The 13641-nt window shown below is 42.9% G+C and overlaps 1 protein-coding gene across 2 annotated transcripts in view; it reads right to left on the reverse strand.

Annotated features, from left to right (window-relative positions):
- The window catches only part of LOC134347828 (neural cell adhesion molecule 2-like), a 632407-nt gene that overhangs the window by 49055 nt on the left and 569711 nt on the right, over window positions 1–13641 (reverse strand). For both annotated transcript variants that reach the window (XM_063050290.1, XM_063050291.1), the window contains exons 14-15: window positions 10081–10202; window positions 792–972 (exon numbers count right to left, since the gene is read on the reverse strand). In XM_063050290.1, coding sequence (XP_062906360.1) covers window positions 792–972; window positions 10081–10202 — 303 coding nt within the window. The remainder of the gene's footprint in view (window positions 1–791; window positions 973–10080; window positions 10203–13641) is intronic.

Consider the following 13641-nt stretch of genomic DNA (forward strand, 5'->3'; position numbering starts at 1 on the left):
TTAAGAGATTCTTAGATAGGTACATGGTACATGAAAATAGAGGGCTGTGGTAAGGAGTTTCTAAGGCAGTTTCTAGAGTAGGGTACACAGTTGGCACAACATTGTGGGCTGAAGGGCCTGTAATGTGCTGTAGATTTCTATGTTTCTATGTAACACACACAGGATGTTGGAGGAATTCAGCAGACCAGGCTGCATCTATGGAGAGGAATAATCAGTCAATGTTTCAGGCTGAGACCCTTCATCAGGACTCATGAAGTTGATCAGCTTTGATCTTGTTGACTAGTGGAGAACACTCAAAGGCCACCTTCTGCTCCTGGGTTATGTCAGGGCAGCAGTGCAGGGGTTTGGAATTAGAGGGGTGGGGAGATCTCGGGGGACTGTAGAACTGAAGGAGGTTATGGAGATGGAGGGGTGGCAGAAGGAAGGAAATGAGAATTCCAAGCGAACACAGGAAGACCAGCAATCACTAAGGTATGCAATTCTTTAAGGACTTATTGGCTAAACTTATAGATATTGGAAATGAGTCTTGCTATCCAGAACACATATGGACATGCAGATAATGGACTTATGTTGTGATGTTTGTTGTTTTGCAACAGTACAGTGCAATACATGAAATGCACTAAAAGTGACAATAAATAAACAGCACACAAGGTATTCTTCATGGGTTCATGGACCCTTTAGAAAGTCGATGCCCCTGTAAGAGGGTGAGGGCTTCCTACCAAAGGTGTTGGAGTGACAATTTACACCGTCCCTTTCCATCTGATATAAACCAATTATGTCAGGCGACTTACTGGCAATGGTGTTGGGCTTTGGCGGCATGGTGAACTCATAGAAGGTTGGCTCGGAAGATCCCAACTTGTTGACGGCTGTGATCTGGACCTGGTACTGCACGTCCCATTGGAGCTGTTCCAGGGTGATGGAGTCCTGGCCTCCCGGTGTTACCTTCTGCACCCATTCCTCCTCTTTGTCTTTCTGTGGGCAGGTGAAACACAGCGGTAAGCAAGGAGCCCTGTCAGATGCTCAGTTTCTATGGAGCTTGCTGCTGGAGTATTCTTGCGTGTGCACACACACACACACACACACACACACACAAACATATTCACACACACACACACACAAACATATTCACACACACACACACACACAGACATATTCACACACACACAAATACACTCACGGACTTACACTCCACACATGCACTCACTTGGAGATAGATATCCATTCACACACACATCACACATATGCATATATGCACCATGCACACAGAGAGTCAAAGTTCAAAGTAAATTTATTATTGAAGTATGTACGTATATGTCATCAGATACAACCCTGAGATTTGTTTTCTTGTGAAGTCCAAGAAGCACCATAGGATCAATGAAAGATCATGCCCAACAAGATGGACAACCAATGTGAATAGGACAACAAAATGTGCAAATATGAAAGAGAAAAACATAATAGTCATAGTCATACTTTACTGATCCTGGGGGAAATTGGTTTTCGTTACAGTTGCACCATAAATAATTAAATAGTAATAAAACCATAAATAATTAAATAGTAATATGTAAATTATGCCAGGAAATAAGTCCAGGACCAGCCTATTGGCTCAGGGTGTCTGACCCTCCAAGGGAGGGGTTGTAAAGTTTGATGGCCACAGGCAGGAATGACTTCCTATGACGCTCTGTGTTGCATCTCGGTGGAATGAGTCTCTGGCTGAATGTACTCCTGTGCCCAACCAGTACATTATGTAGTGGATGGGAGACATTGTCCAAGATGGCATGCAACTTGGACAGCATAATAATAAATAATTAAGCAATAAATATTGAGTACATGAGATGAAGAGTCATTGGAAGTGAGTTTATAGGTTGTGGGGACAATTCAGTGACGGGGCAAGTGAAGCTGAGTGGTTGTCCCCTCTGGTTCAAGAGCCAAGTTTGAGGGGCAATAACTGTCCCTGAACCTGGTGGTGTGATTCCTGAGGCTCCTGTACCTTCTTCATGATGGCAGCAGTGAGAAGAGAGCCTGGCCTGGGTGGCGGGGGTGCTTGATGATGGCTGCTGCTTTCCTGCAACAGCGTTCTGTGCTCAGTGGTGTGGAGGGCTTTACCCATGATGGACAGGGTGGTACCCACTACTTTTGTAGGATTTTCCATTCAAAGGATAAGCTTTCTATACCAGGTATAGCCTCTGTAACTCCCTCTGCAACTGGATCCTTGACTTCCCAACCGGAAGACCACAATCTGTGCGGATTGGTGATAACATATCCTCCTTGCTGATGATCAACACTGGCGCACCTCAGGAGTGTGTGCCTAGCCCACTGCTCTACTCTCGCTATACCCATGACTGTGTGGCTAGCCATAGCTCAAATACCATCTATAAATTTGCTGATGATACAACCATTGCTGTTAGAATCTCAGGTGGTGACAAGAGGGCGTACAGGAGTGAGATATGCCAACTAGTGAATAGTGCCGCAGCAACAACCTGGCCCTCAACGTCAGTAAGATGAAAGAGCTGATTGTGGACTTCAGGAAGGGTAAGATGAAGGAACAGAGACATCAGAGGTGGAGAGCGTGAGCAGTTTCAAGATCCTGGGTGTCAAGATCTCTGAGGATCTAACCTGGTCCCAACATATCAATAGAGTTATAAAGAAGGCAAGACAGCGACTATACTTCATTAGGAGTTTGAAGAGATTTGGTATGTCAGTAAATACACTCAAAAACATCTATAGATGTACCGTAGAGAGCATTCTGACAGGCTGAATCACTGTCTGGTATGGAGGGACTACTGTACAGACTCAAAAGAAGCTGCAGAAGGTTCTAAATCTAGTCTGCTCCATCTTGGGTACTAGCCTGCAAAGTACCCAGGACATCTTCAAGAAGCAGTGTCTCAGAAAGGCAGCGTCCATTATTAAGGACCTCCAGCACCCAGGGCATGTCCTTTTCTCATTGTTACCATCAGGTAGGAGATACAGAAGCCTGAAGGCACACACTCAGTGATTCAGGAACAGCTTCTTCCCCTTTGCCATCCGATTCCTAAAGGGACATTGAACCCGTGAACACCACCTCACTTCTTAAATATATATTATTTGTTTTTTGCATGATTTTTAATCTATTCAGCATACTTATACTGTTATTAATTAATTAATTAATTAATTAATAAGTATTGTATTGAAGTGCTGCTGCTAAGCTAACAAATTTCATGGCACGTGCCGGTGGTAATAAACCTGATTCCGATTGTGATTCTGAGGTCAAGATGCAACCAGTCAATAATTTCTCCACCACTCATCTATAGATAGTCGTCAAAGTCTTAGATGACATGCTAAGTCTTCACAACTTCTAAGGAAGTAGAGGAGCTGTTGTGCTTCCCTCATAATTGTACTTACGTGCTGGCCCAGGACAGAACCTCAGAAAAGATAGCATTGAGGAATTTAAAGTTGCTGACCGTCTCCTCCTCTGATCCTCGATGAGCTCATGGACCTCTGGTTTCCTCCTTCTCAAGTCAATAATCAGTTCCTTGGTCTTGCTGACATTGAGTGAGAGATTGTTGTTGTGGCACCACCTAGCCAGAGTTTTAATCTCCCTCCTACATGCTGATTCATCACTACCTTTGATTCGGTCAACGACAGTGGTGCTGTCAGCACACTTAAATATGGCATTGGAACTACGTTAGCTTCACAATCATCAGTGTACAATGAGTAGAGCAGAGGCTAAGCGAGCAGCCTTACGAAGCAACTGTGCTGATGTTGATTATGGAGGGGATGTTGTTGCCAATCCAAACTGACTGGGGTCAGCAAGTGAGGAAATCGAGGATACAATTGCACAAGGAGATATTGAGGTTAAGTTCTTGAAACTTATTAATTTTGAGGGAATGGTAGTATTGAATGCTGAGCTCCAGTCGATTAAGAGCATCCTGATATATGCGTCTTTGCTGTTCAGATTTTCCAGGATTGAGTGAAGAGACAATGAAATGGCATCTACTGTGGACGTGTTGTGCCGGTAGTCAAATTGGAGTGGATCCAAGTCACCTCTCAGCCAGGAGTTGATATGTTTCATCACCAAGCTCTCAAAGCACGTCATCATAGTGGATGCAAGTGTTATTGGGAGATAGTCATTGAGGAAGTTTACCATGTTCTTCTTAGGCACTGGTTATAATTGGAACCTGCTTAAAGCAGGTGGGTACCTCAGATTGTCAAAGCACGAGGTTAAAGATATCGGTGAACACTCCAGCCAGTTGGTCAGCACAGGTCTTTAGTACTCAGCCAAGTACCTCATCTAGCTAGGTGCTTTTCGTGGGTTCACCCTCCTGATGGACGCTCTCATGTCAATCTCAGAGATTGATATCACAGTGTCATTGGGGGTTGTGGGAGTTTGTCAAAGTTCCTCCATGTTTTGATGGTGAGAATAAGCATGGAAGGCATTGAGGTTATCACTCAAATCAAGTTTATTGCCATTTAACTATATACATGTATACTTACGAATGAGACTACGTTTCTCATAACACACAATAATTTAGGAAAGTAAGAATAAAATCTACAAATGAAATATGCAGAAGTAAACAAAGCAAAGTGCATAAATTAGGGCACAGAACAGATCAACCAGTGACATTTCGAATGCGATGTGGCAGGAATGGCCCGAGAGAAGCTGTTTCCCATTTTGATCATTCTGTGTTTATGCACCAGTGTCTCTGGCTGATGGTAGAAGGTCAAAGAGGAGGCTGGATGGATGGGTGGGATCTTTCTAGCCAGGGAGCAGAGGCTTCTAGTCATCTATGCACTTGGTTTCTCTTTGTAAGAGGTAATAGCATTCAAGCCCTGCCACAGCTGTCGAACATCCCCCAGTGGCTCAAGTTTGGTCCGGAATTGCCACCTCGCATGTGAGATGGATTGCCAGAGGTCAAACCTGGACCTCCTGACTTGAACTTGGTCGTCACACTTTAATGCCACTGATCTGGCCCTCAGCAGACTGCAGATCTCATGGTTCATTACCAAGGATGCATCTCACCCTAACCATGGACTTTTTACTCTCCTCCCATCTGGGAAGTGCTACAGGAGCCTCCGCTCCCGCACCAGCAGGCACAGGAAGAGCTTCTTCCCTGAGGCAGTGACCCTGCTGAACCTCACATCACGGTGCTAAGCAGTATTGCACCCATATTGTACTGTCTCAGTACTTTTATATTTGTGTGCTGTAGCACTTACTTTTTACTCACAGTTATTTTGTAAATAACACTATTCTTTGCATTTCTGATCAGATGCTAATTGCATTTCATTGGCTTTGTATCTGTACTTGGCACAATGACAATAAAGTCGAATCTAATCTAATCTAATCCAGGGCTTCTGGTTGGGGAAAACGCTGAATGATTTTGTGGGGACACACTCATTCACGACTGTTTTAATAAAGTGCATGACAATCATGGTGTATTTATTCAGATCCCCTGATGAGTTCTTGGCCCAGCCCAACTCGAAGCAATGCCATAGCTGCTCCTCTGCCTCCCAGCGATCTTCTGGAACAACGCTGTTTAGTCACTGTCTGTCTGTAAGTAGGAGAAGGACAGCTAAGTGATCTGATTTCCCAAAATGCGGTCGAGCCATTCCGAATCATAGTACAGCAGTGGTCTAGTCTGTTGGGGCCCCCGGTGCTGCAGGTTAGATAGTGATGATAATTCAGCAGAGACTTCTTCAAACAGCCTGACTGTGATTTGAAATGCATTCGGATGGCCATTTTCTTGTTTGGTGATGACAGCATTCAATATCTGCATACATATAAAATCTATGTGTGTGTATATCCAGATACATATATACACACATAGATACAAACACAGACACATTCAGACAGATACATACACATACCAGGCAAACATTTACTCACACACACAGATAGGCATGAAGATACACTCACTCAGAGGTATAGACATATATCTGTGGTATGAGTGAGTGTGGCATTGTTCTGATAATTTTGCCTGTTGCATTGCGGAGAATCATTCTGCACTACCCCACACAGTGAGTGATGGATTGAGTATGATTTTGGTGTACTAAAGGACCATAGGAGGTTTGCCAAACTGGAGGACACCATTCAGACCACTGTGATTCATGGAAGGAAGAGTTTTAAGGTGAGAAGGGTGAGGTATAGTAGGAATTCACTCACTCATTGGGTTGTCAATATGTGGAATTAGCTGAAGGGCCAGTTCCTGTGTTGTTCCCTGTTCTGTGTTCTAAACAATGAGGCCTTGGCTTGGCTCTGCAAGCTTGCTTAGAGTGGCATGGTGGTGTAGTGGATAGCACAGCTGTTTACAGTACAGGCGTCCTGGGTTCAATTCCTGCCGCTGTCTGAAAGGAGTTTGTACACTCTCCCCGTGACCGTGTGGGTTTCCTCCGTGTGCTCCAGTTTTCTCCCACAATGCAAAGACTATCAGTTGGTAGGTTAATTGGTTATTGTAAATTGTCCTGTGACTAGGCTATGGGGATTGCTGGGTGGCACGGAAGGGCCTATTCCACGCTGTGTCTCAATGCCAGCCGGGTCTGGAGGAACTGAGTTAGAAAGTAAAATAGAATAGCTTAGGACTTTATTCTTTAGAATGTGGAAGGCTGACTGGAGATTTGACAGAGATATACAAAATTATGAGGGGTATAGATAGGGTAAATGCAAGCAGGCTTTTTCCACTGAGGTTGGGTAAGACTACAACCAAAGGTTATGGGTTAAGAATGAAAGGTGAATCGTTTAAGGGGAATATGAGGGGAAACTTTTTCACTTGGAGGGTCATGGGAGTGTGGAATGAGCTGCCAGCACAAGTGGTGCATGAAAACTCGATTTCAACTTTTAAAAAGAAGTTTGGATGGGTACATGGATGACAGGGGTATGGAGGGCTATGGACAGGGTCAATGGAAGTAGACAGTTAAATAGTTTTGGCACGGACTAGATGAGTTGAAGGGCCTGTTTCTGTACTGTACTTCTCGATGACTCTATGTCTCTGTAACTTCTCTATGACTCTAAATGAGCTAGCAAGAAAACACCAGTACTACACGGAATACTTAGTAATACCATGAACAGCACCCTATTACTGAGTTCTAGTTATTGGAGGCATATGGTACTGGAAGAAGATGGATTACTGGATAAGTGAAACACACAGAAGATGAAAACACAGCCAACACACTGTCAATGCCAACGGACTGTCTCTGTGCCATGAATTCCAATTAATTCCATGTAAATATCTTATTTTCTGGGTAACACCTTAATGCAATAATCTTATCAGCAAGAAAGAATTGCAAACAATGCCATCAGTGTTTCATTTAAGATGTGACTAAATTGTGTAATTAACCTTGTATATTTTGATTCATTAATGGTTGTACAGATGTCCCTCATCTCATTACCCCCACAGATACAAAAGCAAGAACAATCTTCCCATTGTTTCTTCAAAGTGATGCTGGAGGATTCACTGTACATAGGAAGTTAATTTGCATGGATTTGGGATTTTGGGATTAAGTTCTTTTCAGAAGCAAAGCGATTATTGATGGTGCTGAGTGTGCCAATCATCTGGTGGTGGGCAGGACTATTGCAAACTGTCTCTTGTAGAGCAGAGTTAATGTCTTGAGCAATGCATACAACACTGGAGGAACTCAATATTTCAGGGGAATGGACAATCGACGGTTCAGGTTGAGACTCTTGAGAATGAGCCCGACTTGATTCCAATCTGCACCAATTGCTAGCAAGACAGGCACCATCTCTCGAGGGAAATGGTCAGTCAATGGGCTGGTTTGAGACCCTTCAGGACTGAAGTTCCACTCTTCTCAGAGAGCTGGGAAATAGACAATCAATGGTTCAGGTTGAGACACTTAGGAATGAGACTGACTTGGTTTCATGCCACACCAACTGCTAGCAAGCCAGGCACCAGGACTGGGCTCGGCCTGAAATATCGACTGCTTATTCTGCCCCCCTCCCTCACCTGCTGAGTTTCTGCAGCATTTTGTCTGTGTTATCTGGATCTCAAGCATCTACAGAATCTCTTGCGTGTTTGGTTCCACTCCAGTTCAATGGGTTTTGAGGTGACTGAAGAGGTCAACACTGGAACTGTAGACACTTCCAAAGATGAAGCAGGAGATAACAGCACGAGAAGAAATAAACTCTGTGGTACAAAATACTCCTTCCCCACACTGAGCTGTCAAAATCCAGGAATTCCCGAAAGTCAGTAGGAATATCATGTTTCTTCATGGAAGTTTCAAATATATCCTTGCTTCCTTTCATCCAATTACCCGCTAACTTCCTCCAGTGACAGATCTTGGCAAACTGTGTTTGTGTTGGCTGTGTGAACAATACAGATTGCTCAATCTACACTCAGTGGCCACTTTATTAAGTACGCCTGCTCGTTTATGCAAATAGCTAATCAGCCAATCATGTGGTAGCAACTTAATGCAGACATGGTTAAGAGGTTCAGTTGTTGATCAGACCAAACATCAGAATGGGGAAGAAATGTGATCTAAGTAACTTTGACCATGGAATGATTGTCGGTGCCAGACAGGGTGGTTTGAGTACCTCAGAAACTGCTGCTCTCCCGGGATTCTCACACACAACAGGATATGGCCCAGTACATCACGGGTAAAACTCTCCCCACCATTGAGCACATTTACACAGAGAGTTGTCGCAGGAAAGCAGCATCCATCATCAGAGACCTCCACCACCCAGGACCTGCTCTCTTCTCACTGCTGCCTTCAGGAAGAAGGTACAGCAGCCTCAGGACTCACACCATCAGGTTCAGGAACAGTTATTACCCCTCAACAATCAGGCTCTTGAAACAGAGGGGATAACTTCACTCAACTTCACTTGTTTCATCATTGAAATGTACCACAACTAATGGACTCACTTTCAGGAACTTTTCATCTCATATGCTTGATATTTATTGCTTATTTATGTATTACTAATTCTTTTTGTGTTTGCACAGTTTGTTGTCTTTTGCACCCTGGTTGTCTGCCCTGTTGGGCAAACTTTCATTGATTCTATAATGGTTATTGGACTTATTGAATATGTCTACAAGAAAATGAATCTCGGTACTTTGATAATAAATTTACTTTGAACTTTTGAACTTTGAACTCTAGAGTTTCCAGAGAATGGTGTATGAAACCAAAAATGTCCAGCGCCTGGTACACACTGCTGGGGACGTGGTGGAAATTAATATGATAGTGGTGTTTTATAGGGAGTTAGATAAGCGCAACAGTAGGCAGGAGATGAAGTGATATGAGAAACTGAGGAATAAAGGCAGATTTACAACATAAGTTGATATCATTGCCAGCACAGATATTGTGGGCCTCAGGGCCTGTTCATGTGTTGTTTCATGCTCATTGAAACCATTGGATTAGGGTGCAGATATGTTATTTCTCTTGTAGTCTAACTTTCCTATGCTTGCTTACAATTTTTATTTAATCACCTAAATATGTGTAATTGTTCAGTAAATTTTTACTAATTGTGGTAGGGCTGATTTTATATTTTTCTAGAAGGTTCTCAGCTTTTCAGAGCAGATGTCTTGAATCTGGCCATTTAACAGGTGAATTGTTATCACCTGAATGTTGCTATCTCCAGTCTGAGTGTGAGACGACCACAACGTCTTTTTCTTTGCCTTTCTTTTCTTATCCTTTGTCCGGAGTGGCACAGTGCCGAACTGTTAGCATCATTCTTTACAGCACCAGCTGTAGGATCGGGGTTCGATTCCTGTAAGAGTTTGTACATTCTCCCCGTGACTGTGTGGGTTTCTTCCGGGTGCTCTGGTTTCCTCCCACATTCCAAAGATATGCGGTCAGGGTTAGCGAGTTATGGGCATGCTATGTTGGTTCCAGAAGCGTGACGATACTTGCAGTCTGCCCCCAGCACATCCTCAAACTATCTTGGCCATTGAAACAAATGATGCATTTCACTGTGTGTTTTGATGTTTCAATGTACACGCGACAAATAAAGCTAACCTTTGTCTTTTGTTGTAACACTTAGTAAAATTGTCATAAACACAAAGTTTATGCCTCATTCTTGTCTTCTGAAGGACCTCTGGATCAATATCACCAACTCCATCAAAACCCAGCCTGCTATCATTATGCGTGCGTCATACTCACAGACCGGTATTTGAGCACATATCTCAGGATGGGAGATCCTCCATCGTCCTGCTTTGTCACCACGAGCTTGAAGTTCTTGCCACTGCCTTTGTAACCCTGAACTGCAGGAGGTCCGGGCTCCTCTACGAAGAAGCAAAGAGGCCAGGTTTTCAGTTAGCATCAGTACAGATAAGAGCTCCCAGTATGTTCACATTAGACCAAGAATACAGGCAGCATTCTGCCCAATCAACTTGCAATCAAAAACACTGAGGGGTACTCTTTTGGTATTGGTATTTATTGGTTTATTATTGTCATATCTATACAGTGAAAAGATGTCTTGCATATTGTTCATATAGATCAATTCATTGTACAGTGTAGAGTAATACAGTAGACACAGGCCTTTCGGCCCATCTTGCACAAGCTGACCTAGAACGAGGTAAATAATAACAATGTTGACTAAAGTGTAAAAGCGGCAGAGAAAGTGCAGCACTGAGAAACAATAAAGTGCACGAGGTAGATTGTGAGGTCAAGACTCCATCTTATTGCACGATGCAGCCATTTAATAATCTTATTACAGCGGGGTAGAAGCGGTTCCTCAGTCTGGTAGTCGATGGTTTCTGGCTTACAACATAAAGAATATAATATTACAGCAGTACAGTCCCTTCAGCCCATGATGCTTGCTGAACTTCTAACCCACTCTAAGATCAATTTTAATCCTTCCCTCCTACATAGCCCTCCATTATTCTAACACCCACATACCTATCTAAGATCTTCTTAACTGTCCTTAATGTATTTTCCTCTGCCAGCACCCTGAAGCCTCTGGCTAGCCACCTGATCAATGCTTCCTATCATGTACATCTCCATCAAGATGCCTCTCATTCTCCTTGTCATGTGCATACATACTGCACCTGGGGTATAAATACCACAAAAATTCCTCTTTGCAGCAGGAGCACAGCACATTGCAAACATAAATTATATAAACTTAATTTAACATACATAACTCACATGACATGTAGTGTAACAACCTTGCATTCAATGTCAGTAAGAACAAGGAATTGATTGCTGACTTGGGAACACACACCAATCTTCGTTGAGGGATCAGAAGTGGAAATAGTGAGCAGTTCCAAGTTCTTGGGTGTCAACATCTCTGAAAATTTATCCCGGGCTCCAACATATTGATGCCTTTACAGAGAAGGCACGACAGCAGCTATATTTCATTGGAGTTTAAGGAGATTTGGTATGAAACCAAAGACTATTGTAAGTTTTTACAGATGTACCGTGGAGAGCATTCTAACAGATTGTATCACAGTCTGGTATGGAGAGCCCACTGCATAGGATCAGAAAAACCTGCAGAAAGCTGCAAAACTCAGTCAGCTCAATCATGGGTACTAGCCTCCACAGCATAGAGGCAATCTTCAAAAGGCGATGCCTCAAAAAGGTGGCATCCATCATTAAGGATTCCCACCACCCAGGCATGCCCTCTCTCATCAAGAGGGGTTACTGGAGCCTGAAGACACACACTCAATGTTTTAAGTGCAGCTTCTTCCTCTCTGCCATCAGATTTCTGAATGGACAATGAACCCAAGTCACTACATCACTATTCTTTTTGCACTAATTATTTAATTCAATTTGTCAATTACAGTGTATTCCAGTTAATTGGGATACATCGGAACCAGCACATTTTGGTCTAATTATGTGGCAGCCCCAATTATCCGGTTTCACGGAATTATTGAAAAAGGTCTAAAAAAGACAAACTACCACTTACCTGAGTAACAAATTCGAGGACCCTAAGATATAGGAGCAGAATTAGGCCATTCCGCTCATCAAGTCTAACAGCCATTCCAACATGGCTGATTTATTATCCCTCTCAACCCTATTCTCTAGCCTTCTCCCTGTAACCTGATTAATCAAGAACCTATCAACCTCCACCTTAAATATACCCTTTGAATTTTCCTGCATAGCTGTCTGCAGCAATGAATTGCATAGATTCACCACATTCTGGCTAAAGAGATTTTTCCTCTTCTCTGTTCTAAATGGATATCCCTCAATACTGAGGTTCTGCCCTCTGGTCCTAGACTCCCCCACTACAGGAAACTTCCTCACCATGTCCAATCTATGTTGGCTTTTCAATATTCAATATGTTTCAGATATATCTCCTGCCCCTTCCCATTTTTCTAAACTCCAGCGAGTTCAGGCCCAGAGCAATCAAGCCTCCTCATATGTTAACTCTTTCATTCCTGGAATCATTCTGGTAAACATCCTCAGCCCTCTCCAATGCCAACCCGTTTTCTTAGACAAGGGGCCCAAAACTGCTCACAATACTCCAAAAGGGGTGTGATCAATGGTTTAAAAGCCTGAGCATTACATCCTTGCTTTTGTATTCCAGTCCTCTCGAAATGAATCCTAACGTCGCATTTGCTATCCTTATCACTGACTCAACCTGCAAGTTAACCTTTAGGCAATCTTGCACAAGGATTCCCAAGTCCATTTGTGCCTCTGATTTTAGCATTTTCTCCCCATATAGAAAATAGCTTATGCCTTTCTTCCTTCTGCCAAAGTGCATGATCATACGCTTTCCTATGCTATATTCCGTCTGCCACTTCCTTGCCCATTCTCCCAATCAGTCCAAGTCCTTTTGCAGACTTTATGCTTCCTCAATATATTCTGCTTCCTCAATACAACCCATTCCTCCACCTATCTTCATATCATGCACAAACAGATTAATTCCATTCTGTGCCTTCTGCTGGTTAGGCAATGTTCTTTTCATGCTTGTACCTTTCCTGTAATACCATCAGCTTGTTATGCAGCCTCATGTGTGGCTCCTTGTCGAAGGCCTTCCAAAAATCAAAAAAAAAATCTCATCCACTGATTCTCCTTTGTCTATCCTGCCTGTTATTTCCTTGAAGAATTCCAACACATTTGTTAGGCAAGATTTCCCTTTGAGAAAATCATGTTGACTTTGCCCTATTTTATCACGTAATAATTGACTCCAACATCTTCCCAAGCACTGAAGTCAGCTCAACTGGTCTATAATTTCCTTCCTTCTGTCTTCCTTCCTTCTTAAAGTGTGGAGTGACATTTGCAATTTCCGAGTCCTCAGGAACCATTCCAGAATCTAGTAATTCTTGAAAGATCATTACTAATGCCTTCACAATCTCTTCAGCTACCCCTTTCAGAACACTGGGGCATACACCATCTGTCCAGTGACTTATCTACCTTTAGACCTTTCAGTTTCCAAGCACCTTCTTCTTAAAAATAACAGTGGCACTGGCTTCTGGCCCCCTGACACTCTTGCATTTCTGGCATACTGCTTCTACAGTGAAGACAGATGCAAAATATTTATTAAATTTGTCCTCCATTTTTTATCCCCCATTACTACCTCTTCAGCATCATTTTTTTCAGTGGTCTGTCTGTCTTCTACTCTTTCTACAGCTGAAAAAACTTTTTGTGTCCTCTTTTATAATATTGCCCGGTTTACATTTATATTTCATCTTTTCTCTCTTTATGGCTTTTTTTTTAGTTGCCTTCTGTTGGTTTTTAAAAGTTTCTCAATCCCCTACCTTCCCACTAATTTTGCAATAT

Source organism: Mobula hypostoma, chromosome 6 (genome assembly GCF_963921235.1).
Source record: "Mobula hypostoma chromosome 6, sMobHyp1.1, whole genome shotgun sequence".
NCBI classification, from domain to species: Eukaryota; Metazoa; Chordata; class Chondrichthyes; order Myliobatiformes; family Myliobatidae; genus Mobula; species Mobula hypostoma.